Genomic DNA, 21362 nt, shown 5'->3' with positions numbered 1-21362 from the left:
GATCGTTACCCCTACTAGTATCACGGACTATACTATTCATACTAACTTTCTATCTTCATCCGAGATATGTATTAGCATGCGTGGACTAGATTTACAACACGATTCCGACCAACATATTATTAGTGACGCTCATCACTCAAAGACAAGCTCCTCCCTCATAAGGATATTCAATACATTTCAACTCATTATTCTATCAGAAGAACAACAACGTTAAAAAGCCACAAAAAAAACCAAACTTATATATACCATCGTCACAATGGTCTTCCGTGTGTACATGCTCGCTGCCAAGGCACCCGGCATCACCCTCGAAGAATTCAAGGACCACTGGGATAACAAGCACCTCAACCTGCTTAAGGAAATTGCCGGAGACGCCTACCCCGACGTCCACGTCCACCGCTACCCAGAAAAGGTCCAGGGCCCTGCGGAAGCCCACTACGATGGCATCGGCTACCTAGAATTCAAGGACAGGGCGGGATTCTTGAGGTTAAAGGAGATTGCGGAGAAGCCGGAGAACCAGGCAAGGTTGGATAAGGATGAGAGGACATTTTTGGATAAGACTAAGATCCAAATGTACGTGGTGGATGATGAGGAATGAGGGAAATTTTGTAGTCTCACAAATATGTATGATGAATGTTGAGGAAATGAATATCAAAGACATGCATAGTGTAATTTTCTCCTTCTTCCTGTGAGTCGCGCAAAATTCAGTGGGATGAGATCGAAAATGTTTGGAGTTGCCATAGTTCTGATAACTTCGTATTTCAGCACAGTAGCGTTCTAGGAATTCTGATCATGAAGATGAAGTAAAATTTTATAAAATGCAAATATTGGCGTAAAACATCAATGTGAGAACTATTGTGGAGTTCTAGTTTATATATACAGGATATAAATATGATATAACAAGATTGAAATGCCTACCCCTAATCAGTTCCCCGTCCCCATAGCCTAAATCTGCTAGTTTCCCCTTTACTGAGCCTGAGGATATTCATTTTGGGAATATCGATTCTGAGCGTACTGATGCTGGACATATTGCTCCGGGAGACCTTGTGGCTTTCCACTGGGATGATACTGGTTCGTAGCGGTGTAATTATACGTTGGCCACTGGTTTTCAGCCAACTTCGTCGTTGAGCCCATATTCTCCATAGGGATATGGTCCATGGGGTTCGCCTCGATATCTACCGAGTACTCAACCTTGCGCGAGATACTTCCGCTCTTGTCACTCTTGGTGCTGCCGAGACGCATCCATGTCGGCCTTAAAGCTGAGCCTTCGGAGCCGCTGGCAGGGCGCCATGTTGAGAAGGAAATGAGTCTAAGAAAGGGAATCTTGAAGATTCTCTGGAGCGCCGCGGGCATGACGGGGAGACACGCATTGATAATTCCGAGGTTTATCTCGAGTCCGGACCATAGGGCGTCTTCGACGACCGTCATGGTGAAGTTCAATTTTGCTTCCGGGGTGGAGAAGTGGACTACGTTGTACGTACGCCATGCAGTAGCGAAGCAAACACTGAAGATATCGTTAGTTTCATCGATAATAAAATGTGAGCAGATGATATTAGCACTTACAAGATACCAAGGCCGAAGACGATAGTCAAGGCGATCTTCTTACGCGAGTTCAACTGCAGCGTCCAAAGCATGGGCATCGGAAGAACTAGTATGCACACATCAAGGATGAGGTTGAAGATGGAGCTCAGGAGAAACTTCATGCTCAAGTTACCGCAGTGTTGCAGAGCTACAGGGCCGATCTCCCAATTGTACTTGATCGGTCTGCAGATAGCGAAGAAAGTTATGGTGCAGCCGGCCAGGTACGCGACAGCGCATCCCTCAAAGAAGTAGACTACCATGCGGAACTTCTTCACAGAGAAGACCTGCGCGATGAAGTCGAGAATAGACAACCGCACGAAGGTGTTAGCCCATGCTTGCAGAAGCCATGCTATGACGAGCGACTGGAGATGAAGTTAATTAATGTTGGACAAGAAATATAAAGGGGTTGATATAATTTACCTTTTGTGTAAGTGTACGCTGCGGAGGAGCCACTCGTACAAGCGGGAAACCAACGCCGCCCTGTTCAGCCACTATGCACACCAGTTAGTCGATCGATCGTTCGCAAAGGGGGCGAAAAAAGGGAGTCTTGTTTTCATTTTACCTAGCCAGCAGATAGAAAGATATCCCGTCGAAAAGACGGCAGCAACAATGATAGCATAGTCTGTAAATCGAAGCGAGATCTTCTTTATGCGCTTCGCCCACAGTCGAAGGCCGATACATATTATCGCCAAGATGAAGAATGTGGTGATAGGCGCTACCAAAAGCACAGCTCTTGGAGGCAGCGATTCTTTCGCCGGGTCGATGAACGGCCCTGTTGGGACCAGCGGGACCGCTGGTGACGCGCCTGGCGTGGTACCTGCTGGGCTGCTCATCGTGTAGTAGAGCGATAGGGAACAGACGCGGGAATAGAGCAAACGAACGGCTCGGACGAACTGGATATGGTGAGGGGAAACAAGGCCAGTGTATAACACAGTAATTGGATCAGAGGAGTTGGGGATACTTGGATAGATATTCTTCGAACCCCTCAGCAATTACCTGTAGGCGTCAGCCATCTCCATGTAGGAAGGCATGCCATTATTGCACTAATAGAGCGTCCGTATACGGATCAGTGAACAATATTGATACGCTTAAAGTGACTATGCATGGTTCTAGATCTGCTTCACATATTCCTACGGTCCTGGCTGCAAGGCCGTTGTTACAGTACTTTGTACCCTGCCAAACGTATCAAGTATATACCTAGTGCCCTCGTGGAATTTACTATTAGGCTAGGTAGTTCAATACTATTAATAGACTTAACCGCTGAAAGTTGAACTTTCGTCGTGAGGTAAGGCTATGTATGCCCTACGTAGTATTCGACTTATTAGCGTAAGGGGTTTAAGTAGCATTTTGCTTCCGCATTTTACTATGATAACGTAGCATTGCCGAAGCAGATGGGAACAATTGAACCCTTACCACGTTTTGTACAGCTTCCTATGTAGGCGTGACAGGAACATGTGGGTGGCTCGATTGATATACTAGTTTATTGAAGGATGTCTAGAGTTAAAGATGATACATATCGCTGCTTTTAAAGTTGACTTTTCGTTTGAATGTGAGATATGATATAAGTGAGACTTTTTGCTTTTTCTTTTACTCCCTTTTTTGTTGTTGTCTTATTCATCATTTAGCCTGTCCTGTGTAACCTCAAGACCAATCTTAAGACTTTCTTTTTCGTAGATATACAAATCACCTTCTTCGAATCCAGGTTTCGGGTCACAAGGTTCCTGTAATGTTCTTGCTTTCTGTTACATTATTTCAAGTTGCGTTATATTCGTAAACGGACGCAACGGTTTATGTTGGTCTTTGATCCTCCGCTGTATTCCTCGTCGGATCACGTTCTGTACTAGGAAAAGGTTGAAGCAATTGTAGATCTTGGCGGTGGCTAAGTTGGGCAGGTCGAGCGGCAAGAGACCGGGGTGACGGACGAATTCCGGGTATGATATCACCACGTGGTTTTCCGTGAAATATATCTGTGTACGGATCCGTACATACTACCCAGGGCCTGCAAGTAACGGTTGTACCATGCAAAGCATAACGCTCAGACCGTGGAGGATGGATGGTGGAGGGGTATGAATTATTTTGATTGGTAGCCTCGCAACACCTGAGGATATTAAACTCCCGTATTGTTTTATTGTAATTATTGTACGGAACATAGTTTTCTTTTTTTGTTTGCTTACCAATTGATTAGAATATGTCCCACTTACATATACTTCGGTTAGTTATTTTTTGTCAATTTATTACTTTAATGCCATGAAAGGATTATATAATTCCTACCGAGCTATATCGCATTTAAGTTACAAGAGATAATGCAGAATTGAGGCGAAGCAAGTACCCTTTTGGAGATTTAGATCTAGTGGCTAGTTCTTGAAACCCCGCAGATCAAGTATTACTCTTATGGTGACATTCGCTACGAAAAGGATCACCAATCGGTCCTTTCGTTCAGCCTCATAAAAGCGGGACTATATTATTTTCTATTTACTGCCAAGCTTGTTGGCTTATTACTTTATAGCTTTGTTAACACGTGCTATTAAAATTTAACAGTAAAATAGTCGATTACTTAACCTTCATTTATACCTACACGTACATTAAGTATTTAAATTAACCTAAACACGCATTTAATGTGCATTAATACTTACCTATTTGAGCTAAATTACGTTAAACTTTAAATAAGCTTAATTAATCCTTTGGGACTTTAACCTTTTTTTTTTTTTATTTTTTTATTTTTATATGTAATTATCATTTGTAATGTGAATCCGTTGCCACAAAACGCATAAGTTACATTTAATAAAACAATTTAACTTATTAAATAATATAAATGTAAATATAATTTTTAAAATTTTACATAATTATTTTAAATATTAATAAATATTATAAGATTTATTTAAATATTATTATTTTTTATAATAATAATATTATAAGTTTTTATATTAATATATAAAAATGTATAAATAGTTATTTTTATAAATAAAATATTAATATATAAGTAAAAATAAACGGTAAAAATTTACCGTATTTATATTAACATATTATTATTAATTAAAATATTTAAAAGTAAAAAATAATTTAAAACTTAAAAAAGTATAAAAATTATTACAAAATTTTTTATAAACCATAATAATATTATAATAAACATTTATAAACGTATAGTAAAAATGAGCGATAAAATAAATATGAAATTTAATAATATAAATAAAAATATAAAAAAAAGGTATATAATAGTAATAAATATATTACGTAAAATATAAAAATATATACAATTATTAAATAATATTTTCTAGTAAATATAATAAAATTTCTTATTAATAAAAATATTATTATTATTATTATTATTATTAATATTATTTTAAAAACTTATAATAAACTTAAATATTGAAAATTTTAACGTTATTAAATTAAATATATTTAAATCGGTATTTAAAAATTTAATAAACAAATAAAAATTATTAAATAGTAAAATTAATTTTTATTAAATAAATATATATAATATTATATATAATATTTAAAAATATAAAGTAAAATTAATGTGGTTAAAAGTAATATTTAAAGTTAAAAGTAAAATATTTGCAAAATGTAAAATAAAAAATAAAATTATTTTACTATTTAATTTAAAATTAATATAAGCAAATAATTATATATTTAATAAATTAAGTAAAATATAAAATCGATTAAAAATAGCTTTAATGTTATATAAATTATAGCTAATATAAATATTAATAAAATTATTAAAAGATTTTTAATAAATTATAATATAAATAAAAAATATATAATTTAATTGGGTTATATTTATAAAAACTATATTATAAATCTTAATTAATTATTATATATTATATAATTTATTATTTTTATTTATAATAATATTATTAAGTTAAAATAAAAGTTTAGTTAATTTTATATAATGTGTTTGCGAAATTTTTTATTATTTATTAATAAATAATAAAAGTATATATTAAATATATAAAATATTAATTAATGTGTTATAAATATATATTATAAATTAAGAGGCCTGCGGCTTAAAAAGTAGGCCAAGCGTTGGGCGTACGGGCTTTAAAAGTAGGAATAACCTTAAGGTTATATGCCTGGTATGTAATTTTTTCGAGGCGTTTTTTACGGTTTTTTTTAAGTTTAAGGAGTAAGGTTTCTTTAAAACTTTGGGAGTTTCGGGGAGTATATATTAATGATTTTAGTATATAAATATTTTTATAATTTTTTAGATTTTAGATAGAATTATTAGTAGTTAATTTAAATTATATTAGGAAGTTTATTAATTTATAACCTTTTGGATTATAATATTAATATTATTATTTTAAAATTAAGTTTTAATTTTATAATATTTTAATTATTTTTTAATTAATATTAAAAATTTAATTTAAGTATAAAAAATTGGAATAAATTATTTTTTTTATATTTTTTTTTATATTAATAATAATAAAGTTTAATCTAAATTTTTATTTTTTTTAAATTTATTAGAAGTGTTTACGGAATTTTTTAAAAGAAAAATTAATTAATTTGTAGATAAATTAATTAATATATTTAGTATTAATAATATGGTTTAAATAATAAGAAATTTAATTTTTATAAATATTATATAAAATATTATTAATTAATTTTAGAATTGAATTAATGTTTTTAAAAATTAGGTTATAAATAGTATGGTAATTAGAGGAATTAAGAATATAGCTTTTTTGGGTATTAGATCGATATTTGAATTATTATTTAAAAAATATTAATTTTAAGTATTAAAATTTTATAATAAGAATTTTAATTTTAAAAAGTTTATTATTTAAAGTTTAATTTATTTTAAATTTTATAAAGTTATTTTAATAATTTTGAAATAGTAAATATTAGTTATTAAAAATTAATTAATAAAGAATGTATTAAAATAATTTTATTTTTTATTTTAGGATTAATTAGAATATTTAAATAAAAACGAATAAATAATTAAAATTTAAAAATTATTTAATTTATTTAATAAATTTAAAAAATAAATTAAAAAAATATTTAAAAATTTAAATTATAAATAAATTGTTAAAAGAAAATTATTAAATTTAAAATAAATAAAGTTAATTTTTTAATATATAATAAAATTTAAAAAATTATTATTATAAACGGATATAAATTAAAAAGAAGTATTTATAATTTATTATTAAAGATTTAAAGAAAGAGTTTAAAATAAGGTTTATTTTAAAAATAAATTTGATATATTTAAAACCTATTATAAAATAGTTATTAAAATTAATAATTATTAATATTAATATAAATAAGTAAAGAGAAAAAAGGGAAGATAATAGAATATATATATTGGGAAAAAAAAAAATAAGATAGGAAAAACTATTAGTATATTATATAGAATATATTTTAGCTTTATAAATATTAGTTAGATATGTATTAATAAAAAGGATATTAATTATATAAAATATTTTAATTGTAGAAAAAAAGGATATTATAAAAGTTAATATAAAAGTTTTTTACAATTTGGAAAAATTTCTAAATTAATAAAATAAAGGGTAGGTTTTAAAATAAAAAGAATAAAAATTAAAATAATTAAATAAAAAAAAAATATAACATATAGGGACTTTTATTAAAATATATATTATAATAATTTTTACTTTATATATATATTTGATAAGGAAAGAATATTTTAATTTTTATAGAAATTTTTTAATAAATATCTTAAAAATATTTAAGGATGTTACTATTAAAAAAACAATAGAAAATTAAAAAATTTAAAGGTTTATAAATATTATTTGGATATAGAAATAAATTAATAAATAATTAGAAATAGATGTTAATATTATAATAATTAGATATGTTTTTTGTATAATCTTATAATAAATATAGATTTTAAAAAATATTGTTTAATAAAAAAAACGTTTACCTTTTTAAATATAATTAAATATTTTTATTAAATTAAAATAATTAAATTAAAGTTTAATATTTTAAGTTTTGAAAAAAATGAATTAATAAGATTATTTAATTAATTAATATTAATTTTGGTTAATAAAAAATATAAATAATTATAAGAAAAAGAAGAATATAATTGAAATATATATAGAATAAATAAATCTTAATAATATAAAATAAGAAATTTAAATAATTAAAAGATTAGGAAGATTTATAAAATAATATAGAAAAAATATTTTTGCTATAAAGAATGGTAAATTTTATTAATTAAATTTATAAAAGATTAAATTAAAACGTTAATAAATAAAAATAAAAAAAAATAATATTAATAAGTTATTAATTAATTATAGTATTTATTAAAACCAAAATTTATAAAAAAAAAATATTTAAAATTATAAATAATTTAATAAAATTAAAAAAAAATGTTAATAAAAACTTTTTAAAATTAAATTTTAATTTATTAAAAAGCTTTAATTAAAAAAGTTATAAATAAAGATATTAAAATTATAGAAATAAATATAAATTAAATTAATTATAAATTTATTATTTAAAAAAATTTAAATAAAAAAGAATAAATTATTATATTAGGGAAAGTAATTAAATTATTTATAATAATTTTTATTTAAATAATTTCTTTAAAAAAAAATATTAGGTATTAATAATATAAAAACTATTATTTAATATTTTAAATATTTTATTATTAATATTTATGTTTGGTATATTTAATTAAGAAATTATAATATAAATTTTTATTAATTAAATTTTATATTATATATTTATATAATAAGATTGGGAAGGTTAAGATTAAGGTATATAATTTCTATATAATATTTTTTAAATATTTAAAATAATCTTAAATATATATAAGAAATTTAAGAAATTAGTAAAACTATTTTAAAAATTATTATAAAATTTATTATATATAAAAAATTAAAAATTTAATTAAATTAATAAATTAAATATTAAAGAATTTAAAAATTATTTAAAAAAGGTTAAAAATAAAATTTAACTTAATTATATAATAAAAATATATAAATAAAATATTTATTATTATAATATATAATTTTTATTAATAAATAATTTCTAACGTTATTAGAAATATAAAAAACCTAAAAAAAAAGTTTTATATTATGTTTTAATAGAAGGATTAGAAAATAAAGGCCTTAATAAATTTAAAAATTTAAAATAATTATATATTATTAAAAAAAATAAATTAATATAAAATATTATATAAAATAAAAAATAATTTTTATTTAATAAAAAATGTAAATAAATAAATATTAAATTATAATAATAAATAAATATAATAAGAAATTATAAAATTTGAAATTTATATTTATAACCAATTAAATTTAATTTTTTTTAATATTATAAATATAAATAAAAATATTATTTTAAGATTATTTTAATTTATTGTTAATAATTTATAAATAAATTAAAAAATTTAGGAAATATAATAGAATAAGTTTAAAAAGTTAAAAAAAGCTTTTATAAATTAAATAAAATTTAATATAAATAATTTTAAAAAAATTTTAATATATATATATTTAATAAAAAAAAAAATAAAAGAAAATAGGTTATAAAAAATATTAAAAAAATTTAAGAAGAAATTTTTTATAATATTTTAAAAAAAAAAATTTATAAGTAATGGATTTTTTGAATATATAATTTATAACTATTAAATTTCTTTAAAAAAAAGATATTAGCCATATTTAAAACCTATTTATAAGTTTAGAAAAAATTAATAAAAGGTTTTTTAGAAATAATTAAATAAAAATTTAATCCGAAGATTTATTAAAAAATTGGAATCTTTAATTAAATATCCAATTATTATAATATTTAAGTTAAAATTAAATAATATTTAAAAAAAAAATGAAAAAAGAGAATTTATATATAAAACGATTAATAATTATTAATTTTTAAATAAAATCATTATAAAAAATAAATATTTATTAATTTTATTTAAAATAATAAAAGAATATGTAAATAATATCTAATAATTTACAATATTTGATATTATAGACGGGTATTATGGTATTTATATGGTTAAAAGAAAAGAATAAAAAATAGCTTTTTAAATGCTTTATGGGTATTTTAAATATTTAATTATATTTTAAAGATTAATTAATACCCTAATTTTTTTTTAATATATAATAATGGTAATATTATAAAAGTATATTAATAATTTTATTTTTATTTATATTAATAATATTTTAATTTATTTTAAGATTTATAAAAAATATATTAAATATAAGTAAAAAGTGTTAAAAAAATTCCGAAAGTATAAAATTATTATAAAATTATAGAAATATTAATAAAGAACGTAATAAATTAAATATTTAAAATTTATTATTATATTAAAAAAAATTTAAATTTAAAAAAGGAAATTAATTTAAGTAAAAAATTAGGAAATTTTAAGAATAGTTAAGGACATATAATCCTTTTATAATTTTATTAATTTTATATAAAATCTTATAAAAGATTTTAAAAAGATAATAAAATTAATAATAGATATGATAAGAAAAAAAAATTAATTTTTTATATAGATTAAAAAAATTAATAAATTATTTAAAAAAATTAAGAAAATTTTTATAAACGTTTTTACGTATAAACTACTTAACCTAAAGAAAAAAAAACAAATTTATATAAACGTTTTTAATTATATAGTAAAAACTATATTAAAATAATTAAAATTTAAAAAAAATAAAATAATTTTAAAATAAATAAAAGAAAATAGAAAATAACATCTAGTTATATATTATTTATAAATTTTTTAAAAATTTAAGTTTTAATATTTTATTTATAATAAAAAATTATTTATTATAGTTAAAATTTTTTAATATTGGAAGTTATATATAATAGGATTTATTAAAAAAATTAAAATATTTTTAAACCATAAAAATTTATAAACGTTTATAATAATTTAAAAGTTTTTTAATTAATAATAAAAATAAAAAATAGAATTTAACGTATATAATTTTTGTATATTTTACGTAAAAAGAAAAGAAAATATATAAATAAATATTTTTAATTAATAAAATAAATATAAATTTAAAATACCTTAAATTAATATTTAAATAATAATAAAAAGATAGGATGGAATCTTATAAATAACTTAAATTATAATTAATGAAAATTAAATATAAAAATTTAAAAAAAACTTTATTTATTAAAAGAAATTATAATTTTTATAAGAAAATAAAATTTAAAATTATTTAAAAAAATAATATATTCTAAAAAATTATTAAAAAAATATTATAAGAAGTCTTTATAAAAGTATAATATTAGGGTATTAAAGTAAATATAAAATATTTTAATATATCTAATAAAATTTTAATTTTTTAAGAATAAAATAAACGGTTAAAAAAATCTTAAAAAATTATAATATATATAATTAAGCTAAAATAATATAATATAAATTATATAATTTTTTATAACCTATTAAAATATTTAATAAAGTTTGGAATATTATAATATAAAATTTTATTATAAATTTATTAATATTTAAAAACTTAATTAATAATATTAAATATAATAATATATAAATTATAATAAATTAACTAATTAAATATACTTATTTTATTTTTATATAAAAGGATTATATAACGAAATAATTTACCTATTTATTTATTAAAAAATATATATATAAATATAAGTTGTTAAAAAAAATTATTTTAAATCGAAATAAATTATTTACGTTGAAATTTTAAAAAGATTTTATAAAAAAATTAAGGATAAAATAAAAAATGTTTATAATTATATATTTAAAAATAAATAAATAAACGAAAAAAATAAATTAAATATTAAAATAATATTTTAAATATTATATTAATTATAAATAAAATAATTGGATAAAATTATTATTTATAATATAAATAATATATAATATCTTAAATAATAAAAATATAACTATTTTATTTTATAAAATAATATATGGTAGTAAAATAATTAAAAAATAAAAAGAATTAAATTTAATAAAAGTTTTTATTTTAATAAAATTATTTTTAAAAATAAAGTTTTTAAATAAATAAATATAAATATTATAAAAAATATTATAAAATAATTTAATATTTTTTTAATTAAGAATAAAAAAATATAATAATAAATAAAAAATTAAGAAACTAATTTTTACAAAGGAAAATAAAATATATTTATTTTGAAAATAATTAAAATTAATATAAAAATTATTGTAAATAAAAATAAAAAAATTTAATAATAAATTAAATTTTAAAAAATTAAAATTATTTAAAATTAGCAAAATTATTTTATTAGTAAATTACTAATTAATATTATCTAAGATAATGTAAATATATTTAATTTTTTATATTTTTTTATTAAAATTAGTATTAAAAGGTATATTAATTAATTAAATTATTGAAGTAAAAAAAAAACCTGAAAAGTGGGAGGTGGAGAAAATATTAGATTTATAAAAAATTAAAAATAAAGTTTAATATTTTATAAAATGGAAGGATTATCTATTTGAAAATAATATGTAGAAATTTAAGGGATATTTAATAAATTTTTTTAAAGAGTTAAAATAATTCTACCGAAAGAACCTAAATTATTTAAAGAATTTTAATTAAATTTAAATTTGGAAATAACTTGGGACTATTTTTTGGTTAGCCGGTTATGTTCTGCGGCTAGCCGATATTATTTTTCCTTTTTTTATTTTTTTTATTTTTTTAATTTGTCCAAATTTTTTAAACTTTTTTATAATATTTTAAAACTTTTTAAATAAAGAAGTTTTTATTATTACTTTAATTGGAAAATATAGGAAAAGGATTTATTTATAAAAATTTATAAAGAAGCAAAATCTTTTTAAAATTTAAGGAAATTATTTTCGGTAAGTTTTTTTTAATCTTGAAATTATTATTCCTTTTTATTTAACTGTTTAAAGATATTTAATAAAATTTTTAAGTAGTTATAATTAAATATTTTAATTTAAATATAATTAAAATATATTTTAAAAATTTTTAAAATTTTAATATATTTAAAGTTTTATTTTAAATATTAAAAATAAGATATAATATTATAATTAATATTAATTTATTTAATATGGTTGGTAAGGATATTTTGTTTAAAAATATAATTTTGTTTAAAAGAAAAAAATCGAAAAGATTTAAATAATTTCTTTATTTAATCTGATATGGTTAATATGATAAAAAATAAAATGAGAAAATAAAAGAAAGAAATATATTTATTAAATAAATTATTGGGATAATAATTTTAGAAGAAGGAGATAATATTATGAATTAAAAGGCCTGCGGTTTAAAAAGTAGGCTAAGCATTGGGTGTACAGGTTTTAAAAATAGGAATAATCTTAAGGTTATATGCCTAGCATGTAACTTCTCTAAGGCGTTTCCCACGGTTTTTTCTAAACTTAGGGAATAAGGTTTTCCTAAGACCCTAGGAGTTTCGAGGAATATATATTAATAATTTTAATATATAAATACCTTTATAGTCTTTTAAATTTTAGATAAAATTATTAATAATTAATTTAAGTTATATTAAAAAGTTTATTAATTTATAACCCTTTAGATTACAATATTAACATTATTACTTTAAAACCAAACCCTAGCCTTATAATAATATATATATTTAAAATTTAAATATTATATTAAAATTATATAAAAATGTAAAATATATAAAAGTTGGTAAAAAAAGTAATAAAGTAAATAAGTATTATAATATAAATAGTAATAAAAAATAAAATATTTAATATTTTAAAAATAGTTATATAATTTTAAAGTAAAATAATATTATTTTATAATTTAAAGATAAATAAAATTATATTTAATAATCTTAAAAAAATAAAAATTAAATAAAAAAATGTATTATAAATAATATTAAAAGTTTTATAAAAAATAATAATAATTAATTTTAAATTTAATAATTAATAAGTTTATATAATAAAGGATTAAAGTTATATAATTAAATTATTAAATAATAAATGTTTTAATTACGGTAAAAAAAGTTATTAAATTAAAAATTATAATAAAAAATTATAATAATTATATAATATATTATTTAATAATAAAAAAGTTATTTTTAAAAGAATTTTTTATAAAAATAATAGGAATTTTAGAAAAAAAGTTAAAAGTGTTATAAAGAAATAAAAAAATAATAAAAGTAATAAAAAAATTCACTTTATTAAAAATAATAACGAAAATAATAATAAAAAAAATAATAACGTACTAAATAAATAAATTTTAAATAATAATAATTTGGATTAAATATTATAAAATATTATAAAAAATATAATAAATTATTATTAAAATTAATAAGGAAATTACATTTATTAGGTTAAAATAAATAGAAATAATAAATTATTATTATATAAAAATAAGTTTATTTAAAAAAGTTACAGAAAAAATTACAATTTATTTAAAATATAAATATATAATAATAAAAATTTTATAGTTTTTTTTGATTACGGTTACGGGGTATATTATATATTAAAATTATTAATTAAAAATATAATTAAATATTTATTATAAAAATTATTAATAATAATAAAGATTAAAAAAATTAAATTATAAATTAAAAAAAATATTATAATTTATATAAAATTTAAAATATTAAATAGTTATAATAATATTTTTACTATTATTATAAAAATAGTTTTTAATAAAATATTTTTTAAAAACCTTATATTAAAACAAAATATTTTTTATAAATAAAAGGTTTAATGTAAAAAACTTTTATTTAATAAAATATTATATTTAAAGGAATTTATTAGTAAATTTATTTTTAAATTAATAAAAAATCTTATAGTTAATTAAATAATAAAAATAATAAAGGAAATAATTTATAATATAATTAATATATTAAAAATATAATAATATAAAAAATTATTAATTAATAATTTAAAAGTTAATAAATATTTAATTTTATATAAGTAAAATTTTTTTAAATTATTTAATATTAAAAAAAAGTAAAAAAATATAAAGTTAAATATAAAATATAAAATAAATACGGAAAATAGTTTTCCAATTAAACTACCATTTAAATAATATAACCTTTATTAAAAATAAACGTTATAAAATTTTATAAAAACTTATAAAAACATAATTATACAAAAAAAAAAAAATTTATAAAATATATTTTCATTATTAATACTTAAAAAAATATTAAATTAAACAATAAAACCTAATAAAAATAACCTTAATATTATATAACGTTTTTATTATAATTATAAAAAATTAAATAAATATATTAAAAAAAATATATATTTATTATCTAACATTTAAAATTAAATTTAATAAATAATAAAGTATAAATGGTATATATTTATTAATTTAAAAAATAGTTTTTAACAAATTAAAATTTAATAAAAAGATTATAAAAAGATAGTTTTTATAATATTATTTAAATTTTTTAAATAAAAAATTATACTATTTAAATTTATTAATATATTAATAACATTTTAAATATTAATCGATAAAATTTTAAAATTATTTTTTAAATAAATTATTAGAATATTGGATAATATTTATTTATAAATAAATTTAAAAAAGTAATTTTATAAATAAATTTAAACATTATTTACATAATTTATTAAATATAGTATAATTATTTACGCTATTAAAACTTAAATGTTTGTTAAAAAGGAAATATTTTTAAAATTCATTATATTAAAAAATAAGATCGAAATAAATTCAATAAAAATAATAATAGTCAAAAATAAACTAATATTATAAATAATAACGTAAATTAAAATTTTTATTAATATTATTAAATATTTTCAACATTTTATAAAAGGTTACTTGAAAATATTGGCTTTATTTATAACATTTATAAAAAAGTAAAAAAATATATTTATAAAGTTAAACGTAATAATAAAAATAGTTTAAAAATAAATTTATAAAATTATTATAATAATATTAATTATATAGAAATTTAATTAAAAATTATTAATAATATTAAAGTTAAACGTTAATAAAAGATATATAAAAACGGTTATTTTATAACTATATATATATAAAAATCGAAAAATCTTTTATTTAATAGCTTATTTCTTTAAAAAACTAATAAATATATAAAAGTATTATTTAACGTAAAAAAAAAAACTATTAAAAATAATATTAATACTTTAATATTAACAATATTAAATAAAAAGAAAAAATATTATAATAATTATAAACTATAAATTATTAAAAACGATTAATATTAAAATTAAATAATTTATTAAAATCCTTTATTTTTTTAACGTTATTAAATATTATAATATTAAAATTATTTATTATTTAAATAAAATTAACATTTTTATTAATTATTTATTAAAACTACCCAAAAATTTAAATAATTTAAATTATTTGGTATATAAATAAACCTTTAAATAAATAATTTAATATTTTTATAAATTAAATTAATTAAACTTTTAAATTATATATAAATATATAAAAATTAAAATAATTTTATTAATAATTATTAATAAAAAATAGGTAAATAATTATTTTATTATTTATAAAAAATATTTATATAAAGTTATTAAATATGAAAAAATATCCAAAGAATTATTATATATAGTAAATATAGTATATAAAACCGCAAGTTTTTAAAAAATATTAAAATATAATAATTTATTTATTTAATTATATAAAATTTATTATAATTAAAGTTATATTATAATTAGAATAATATAAAAGAATGTATTAAAGTAATATTAATATTTAAATATAATATTAACCGTATAATAAGTTATTATTAAATATTTTATTTATTAATTAATAAAAAAGTTAAATTTTTTACTATTTAATTTATAGTTAATTTAATTTCTAATATTATTAATATAATAAGTAATTAATTATATTGTTGGTTGGATAAGGATGTTGCATGCAACACAAAAGGGTATCATATATATGATGGGTAAAAGTTATTATTAATGATATTTAATATATATTCTAATCCAAAATTAGAATATGTAAAAATATATATAAGATAAATAGGTCTATTCCACCTAGATCATATAATTAACGTTTCTATATTAGTAATTTTTTCTTTTTTTGTATAATTATATAATATTGTAAATTTATTGTACGCGCCAGTTAAAGTTACGATTTTAGGGCGTTTTAAATGTAATAAAATCGGTTTTTTTTTATAATCTTTTTTTTTTCTTTATTTATATTAAATTAAATTAATAATTTTTTATAAAGTAATATATCTACGTTTTTAAAATGTTTAAAATTTAATGTTAAATTGTAGTATTATAAATTAATAGTTTATTAATATTAATATTAATAATTTGAGGTATAATAAATAAAAAAAAGGTTTATAAATTAATAGTTTAAATTTATTTATTAAATTTGTTTAAAAATGTAATAATTAATTAATATATATATTTTAAAATATATAATTATTATTTTATTTAATAATTTTTTTTTTTTAAAATATATATTCGTTTATTTAAATTGGTTAAAAAAATAGTTGGTATTGTTATTTTAAATTTGCTTAATTTAGTCTTATAATTTTATTATAATATAATTAATATTAATAAATGTTTTAAAGGTTTTATTAATATTAAATTTTGTTATTACGTTAATTAAATTGTTTTATTTATAAATTTATTAAATATTATTAATTTTTTATTGTTTATAAAATTATTAAAGCAATATAATATTAATTATTAATTATTTTTTTTTTATTATATTAAATTTAATAAGATATTTATATAGTAAAAATAAATTAATATATATAATTATAGGTATTATAAAAAGTTGGATTTTATTAAATATTAATATTATTGTTATTTTAATTACTATAACTATATTTATATTATATATTATTATATAGATTTTATTTATTAAAACGTTTTGAATAATTTGTTTATATTTTATAAAATTTTAATAAATTAGGTTATTGATTATAGTAAATGATTTATTGGTTATAGTTTTATTAGTAATAAAAATTTTATAATTTATTTAAAAATTAAAATTTTTATTATTTACAAATAATTTATTAACAAATATAAAGATTTTTATTATAGTAAAGTTTAATTTAATATATTAAAGGTCTTGTAATAAATTGTTTAATTATTATTAAAATTGTTTATTAAATTTATTGATTTTGGTTTTACCGGATTCTTGGTGTTAAATAGTTTTATATATATTAAATGTTGTCTTAAGTTAATAAATTAAAGTTATATAAACGTTATAAATTTACTACTACATATATTATTAAGCGGTATTATCCTTTTTAATTTAAATTAACATAATTTTTTTATTTTATTTTTTTTAATATAGATAGATATTATTATTATTATTAATTGAAATAATATAATTATTAAACATTAATAGGGTATCTTTATTAAGGTATAATTTAGGTTTTATTTTAAATTTTACCTTTTTTATTTTATTTTTTTTAAATTTATCAAATATTTTATTTAATATTTTAAATATATTGTTAATTTATATTTTAATTAAGTTAAATTATTTAAATAATTTTAAAATTAAGAAATATAAATTATATATTAATATAACTATAAAAAATTTCTTTTGATAATATTTGAAATAAGTTACTTATTAATATATATTAACTTTAGCTATTTTATATAATAGTTTTATAATAATTATTACGATATTTTTAAAGAATTAATTTTTAAATTTATTAAGTAATTTAATAATAATTATATAATTTAAGTTAGTATTTAATTAAATATATATTTGCGTAATATTATAAAGCCATATAATTATTTTGTTTATTTTCTATTATAAAAATAAAATAAATGTAATAATAATTTATTAATTAAAATGTTAAATTATTAATAATTACGTAAATATTTCCTTTTTTTTTTTATTGTTATAATTTTAAATAACGAGTTATAATTTCTTATATAATTTATCAGTGCCCTTTCTTTTAATTTTGTAAATAATTTATAATTTAAAAAGTTGAATGTTTCTATATTTCTTTTTATTATATTTTTTAAATAAGAATATTCCTTATTTAATAAATTTTTTTATTTTTTATATATTTAACTTCTTAAACGGTTATTTTAAGGTGGTAATCTTCCCTTTTTAACGTAATTATAGCAATAATTTTATATTTATTACTTTTTTAAGGAATATATAAATTTTATTATAAGAATTTATTTATTAAGGTTTATTTTTATTTTCGGGAGGTTATTTTTATGGTTGTTTAGTTATAAATGTGTTAATTTTGGAAATAAATTCATTATTGTTATCGCGTTTATGGTTTGATTTTTTATTTATAAGGTTTAAAATGTAAATAGATTTATTTTAAAGATAAGGTTTTATAATTATGATTTTAAATTTAATTGATTTTTTGTTTACTTTAACAGTATATATTTTATTATTTTAAGTAATTAGTTTATAAAATCCAATTTAACTATTATTTTTATAATAAATTTATATTTTGGATTAAAGAAATAGGTTTAATATATTTAATATATTTGGTTTATTTTTTATATCTAATATATTATTAATTTATTATTTAATTTTAAATTTATAAATTTTATTTATTACCTTTTTAACTACTATAGTTTAAGTAATTATTAAAAAAAAGTATAAGAAATTATTTATCAATTTTGGATATATTTTAAATATTAATAATATTAGTATTAAATTATTTAGTTTTATTATATTATTAATAACTTTTATAATTATTTATAAAATATAATGGATATTAATTTAGGTATTTTAAAGATCTTTTAATATTATTTTATATATTTATTATAATAATCTATAATAATGTTTAATTTTTTTAATTAAATTATATATTTTAATAAATATTTTTTTAATAATTATTAATAATATTTTTATATTTAAAATAAAATTATTAACTATGAAATTTATATTTATATTAAAAATTAAATTATTAAGTAATTTAAAATAAATATTTATTTATATTATTTTTAACATATCCCAAATATATTTTATTATTATATTTTTAAAGAATTTTACTATTTGAAATAATATAATTTTATTAATAATATATAGGATTAATTTATTTCTAATATATATTATATTAACGTAAATATTATAATTAAAATTAATATTATTTTTTATAGTAAATTTAAATTATTTTAGTATATTATTATATATTTAATATTAATAATAATATTTATTAATTCTTTTGAAAAATGTTTAGTTTAATTTATTATATCTAACTTTTATAAAAATGTAGTAAAATTAATTCGTAATTAAATAATTAAAATATTTATATATTTATTATAACTTTTTTTTAATTAAATAATAATATATTATTATTTATTTTTTATTATTAAATAAAAACTATAAATATCCCTATTTTTAAATAATAAGATAATATTTATTTTTATATATAAATATATTTTTTATATTATTTAAAAAAATTTCTAAATAATTTATATCGTAAAAATATAATAAAAACAGTATATTAGAAAATATAATTTAAAATTATATAATTTTAAACAAAATAAATATAGTAATAGTATTAATATTTCCTTATTTAACGCTATTACCAAACCATATTATATAATTTCCTGCTATAAACGTATCTAATTTAATATAAAGATATATACGTTATAATATTTTCATTTATATTTTACTTTTTAATAATATTCTAACTATACTAATATTAAATAAAATATCTTAAAATATATATATATATTAATCTTTAAGGTAAAAAGTAAAAAATAATCTTAATATTATATTAACATATTATTTAAAATTATTTCCGAAAATATTTATTCCAGTAAATATATAAAAAATTACCTAATTTATAAAGATTTTAACAATTTAAAAATTATTAATTTTATTATAATTTATAAAATATTATATAAAAGATAATTAAACCTAATTATTTTTATTATTTATATTATTATTATATTATATATATTATAAATTAAAATCATTACCATTACCATTATTACTTTTATTTTTATAATTAATATTAATTTTTTTATAATTAATAAAAAACATTATAAAATTTTCTTTAATATTTTTTATTTTATATTTTTATATATATTAACACTATTAATTACGTTTATTATATTATTTATATATAAAATATTTAATAAATTAATAATTTAATTTATTATAAATAAAATACTTTTTTTTTTTATATCTAATACACTTTTAATTATTAAAACGTTTATTTCCGCCTTAACTTATTTAATAAGATTTTCAGCTTTTTTAATAAAACCAATCGGTATAATATTATTTATTTTTTATTTTAAATTTATTAAAAAAATTTTAATATATATTACTTATTATTACGCAAAAATTGGTATAAATATTTTTAAACGTATTTAATTATTAAAAAAAAATAAATAAAAATATCAAATATCTTTATATAACGTGATATAAATTTTTTTTAAAATAAACTTCCTTAATATAATTAATTAATAAATTTTTATAAATACATTATATTTACGTAATTAATATTTTAAAATATTTGGATAATATTTTTTTGGAATTATCTTATATAATATTCTTAATTATTATATTTTTTTATTTAAATATATATATTTAAAAGTTTTTATTTATATAAAAAAAACTTTTTATTTTATTAATTATTATATTAAAATTAAAATTTTTTCGTATAAAATATTTATAAAAAAATTCCAATATTATTCTTTTTAATATAATATTATAAATATTAATATATAAATTTAATTTAATTTTAAATTTATTTATTTAATATTTTATATTTTTTACTTTTAAATTTAAAATTATTATTATTATATAATTTAATTAATATAATAAAAAATTAAAATTTATATATTATTATTTATTTATTTTATTTATAAATAAATAATTTTTTAATAAATTTTTATATTATTTTTAAAAAAGTTTCTATATTTTTTGTAAGTTAATTTTATTATATAAAACTATCTATTATTATTAAAAATGTTTAAATTAGTTATAATTAAAGAATTATTTACTTTT

General features: G+C 16.3%; 2 protein-coding genes across 2 annotated transcripts; one reads left to right on the top strand and one right to left on the bottom strand.

The window, feature by feature from the left end:
* Positions 1–256: 256 nt before the first annotated feature.
* On the top strand, positions 257–595 carry GL218_04717 (uncharacterized protein; the record flags this gene model as incomplete). The annotated part of the gene is made up of 1 exon (XM_033581338.1): positions 257–595. One exon carries the CDS (start codon positions 257–259, stop codon positions 593–595), a length of 339 nt encoding a protein of 112 aa, XP_033435387.1.
* Positions 596–963: 368 nt separating this feature from the next.
* On the bottom strand, positions 964–2411 carry GL218_04716 (uncharacterized protein; the record flags this gene model as incomplete). Its single annotated transcript, XM_033581337.1, has 4 exons — positions 964–1501; positions 1561–1940; positions 1999–2069; positions 2141–2411. 4 exons carry the CDS (start codon positions 2409–2411, stop codon positions 964–966), a joined length of 1260 nt encoding a protein of 419 aa, XP_033435386.1.
* Positions 2412–21362: the final 18951 nt, after the last annotated feature.

This window comes from Daldinia childiae (assembly GCF_008694065.1).
Source record: "Daldinia childiae strain JS-1345 chromosome Unknown Scaffold4, whole genome shotgun sequence".
NCBI classification, from domain to species: Eukaryota; Fungi; Ascomycota; class Sordariomycetes; order Xylariales; family Hypoxylaceae; genus Daldinia; species Daldinia childiae.
The sequence above is the reverse complement of the archived record's forward strand: the minus strand, read 5'-3'. Positions and strand labels throughout refer to the sequence as shown.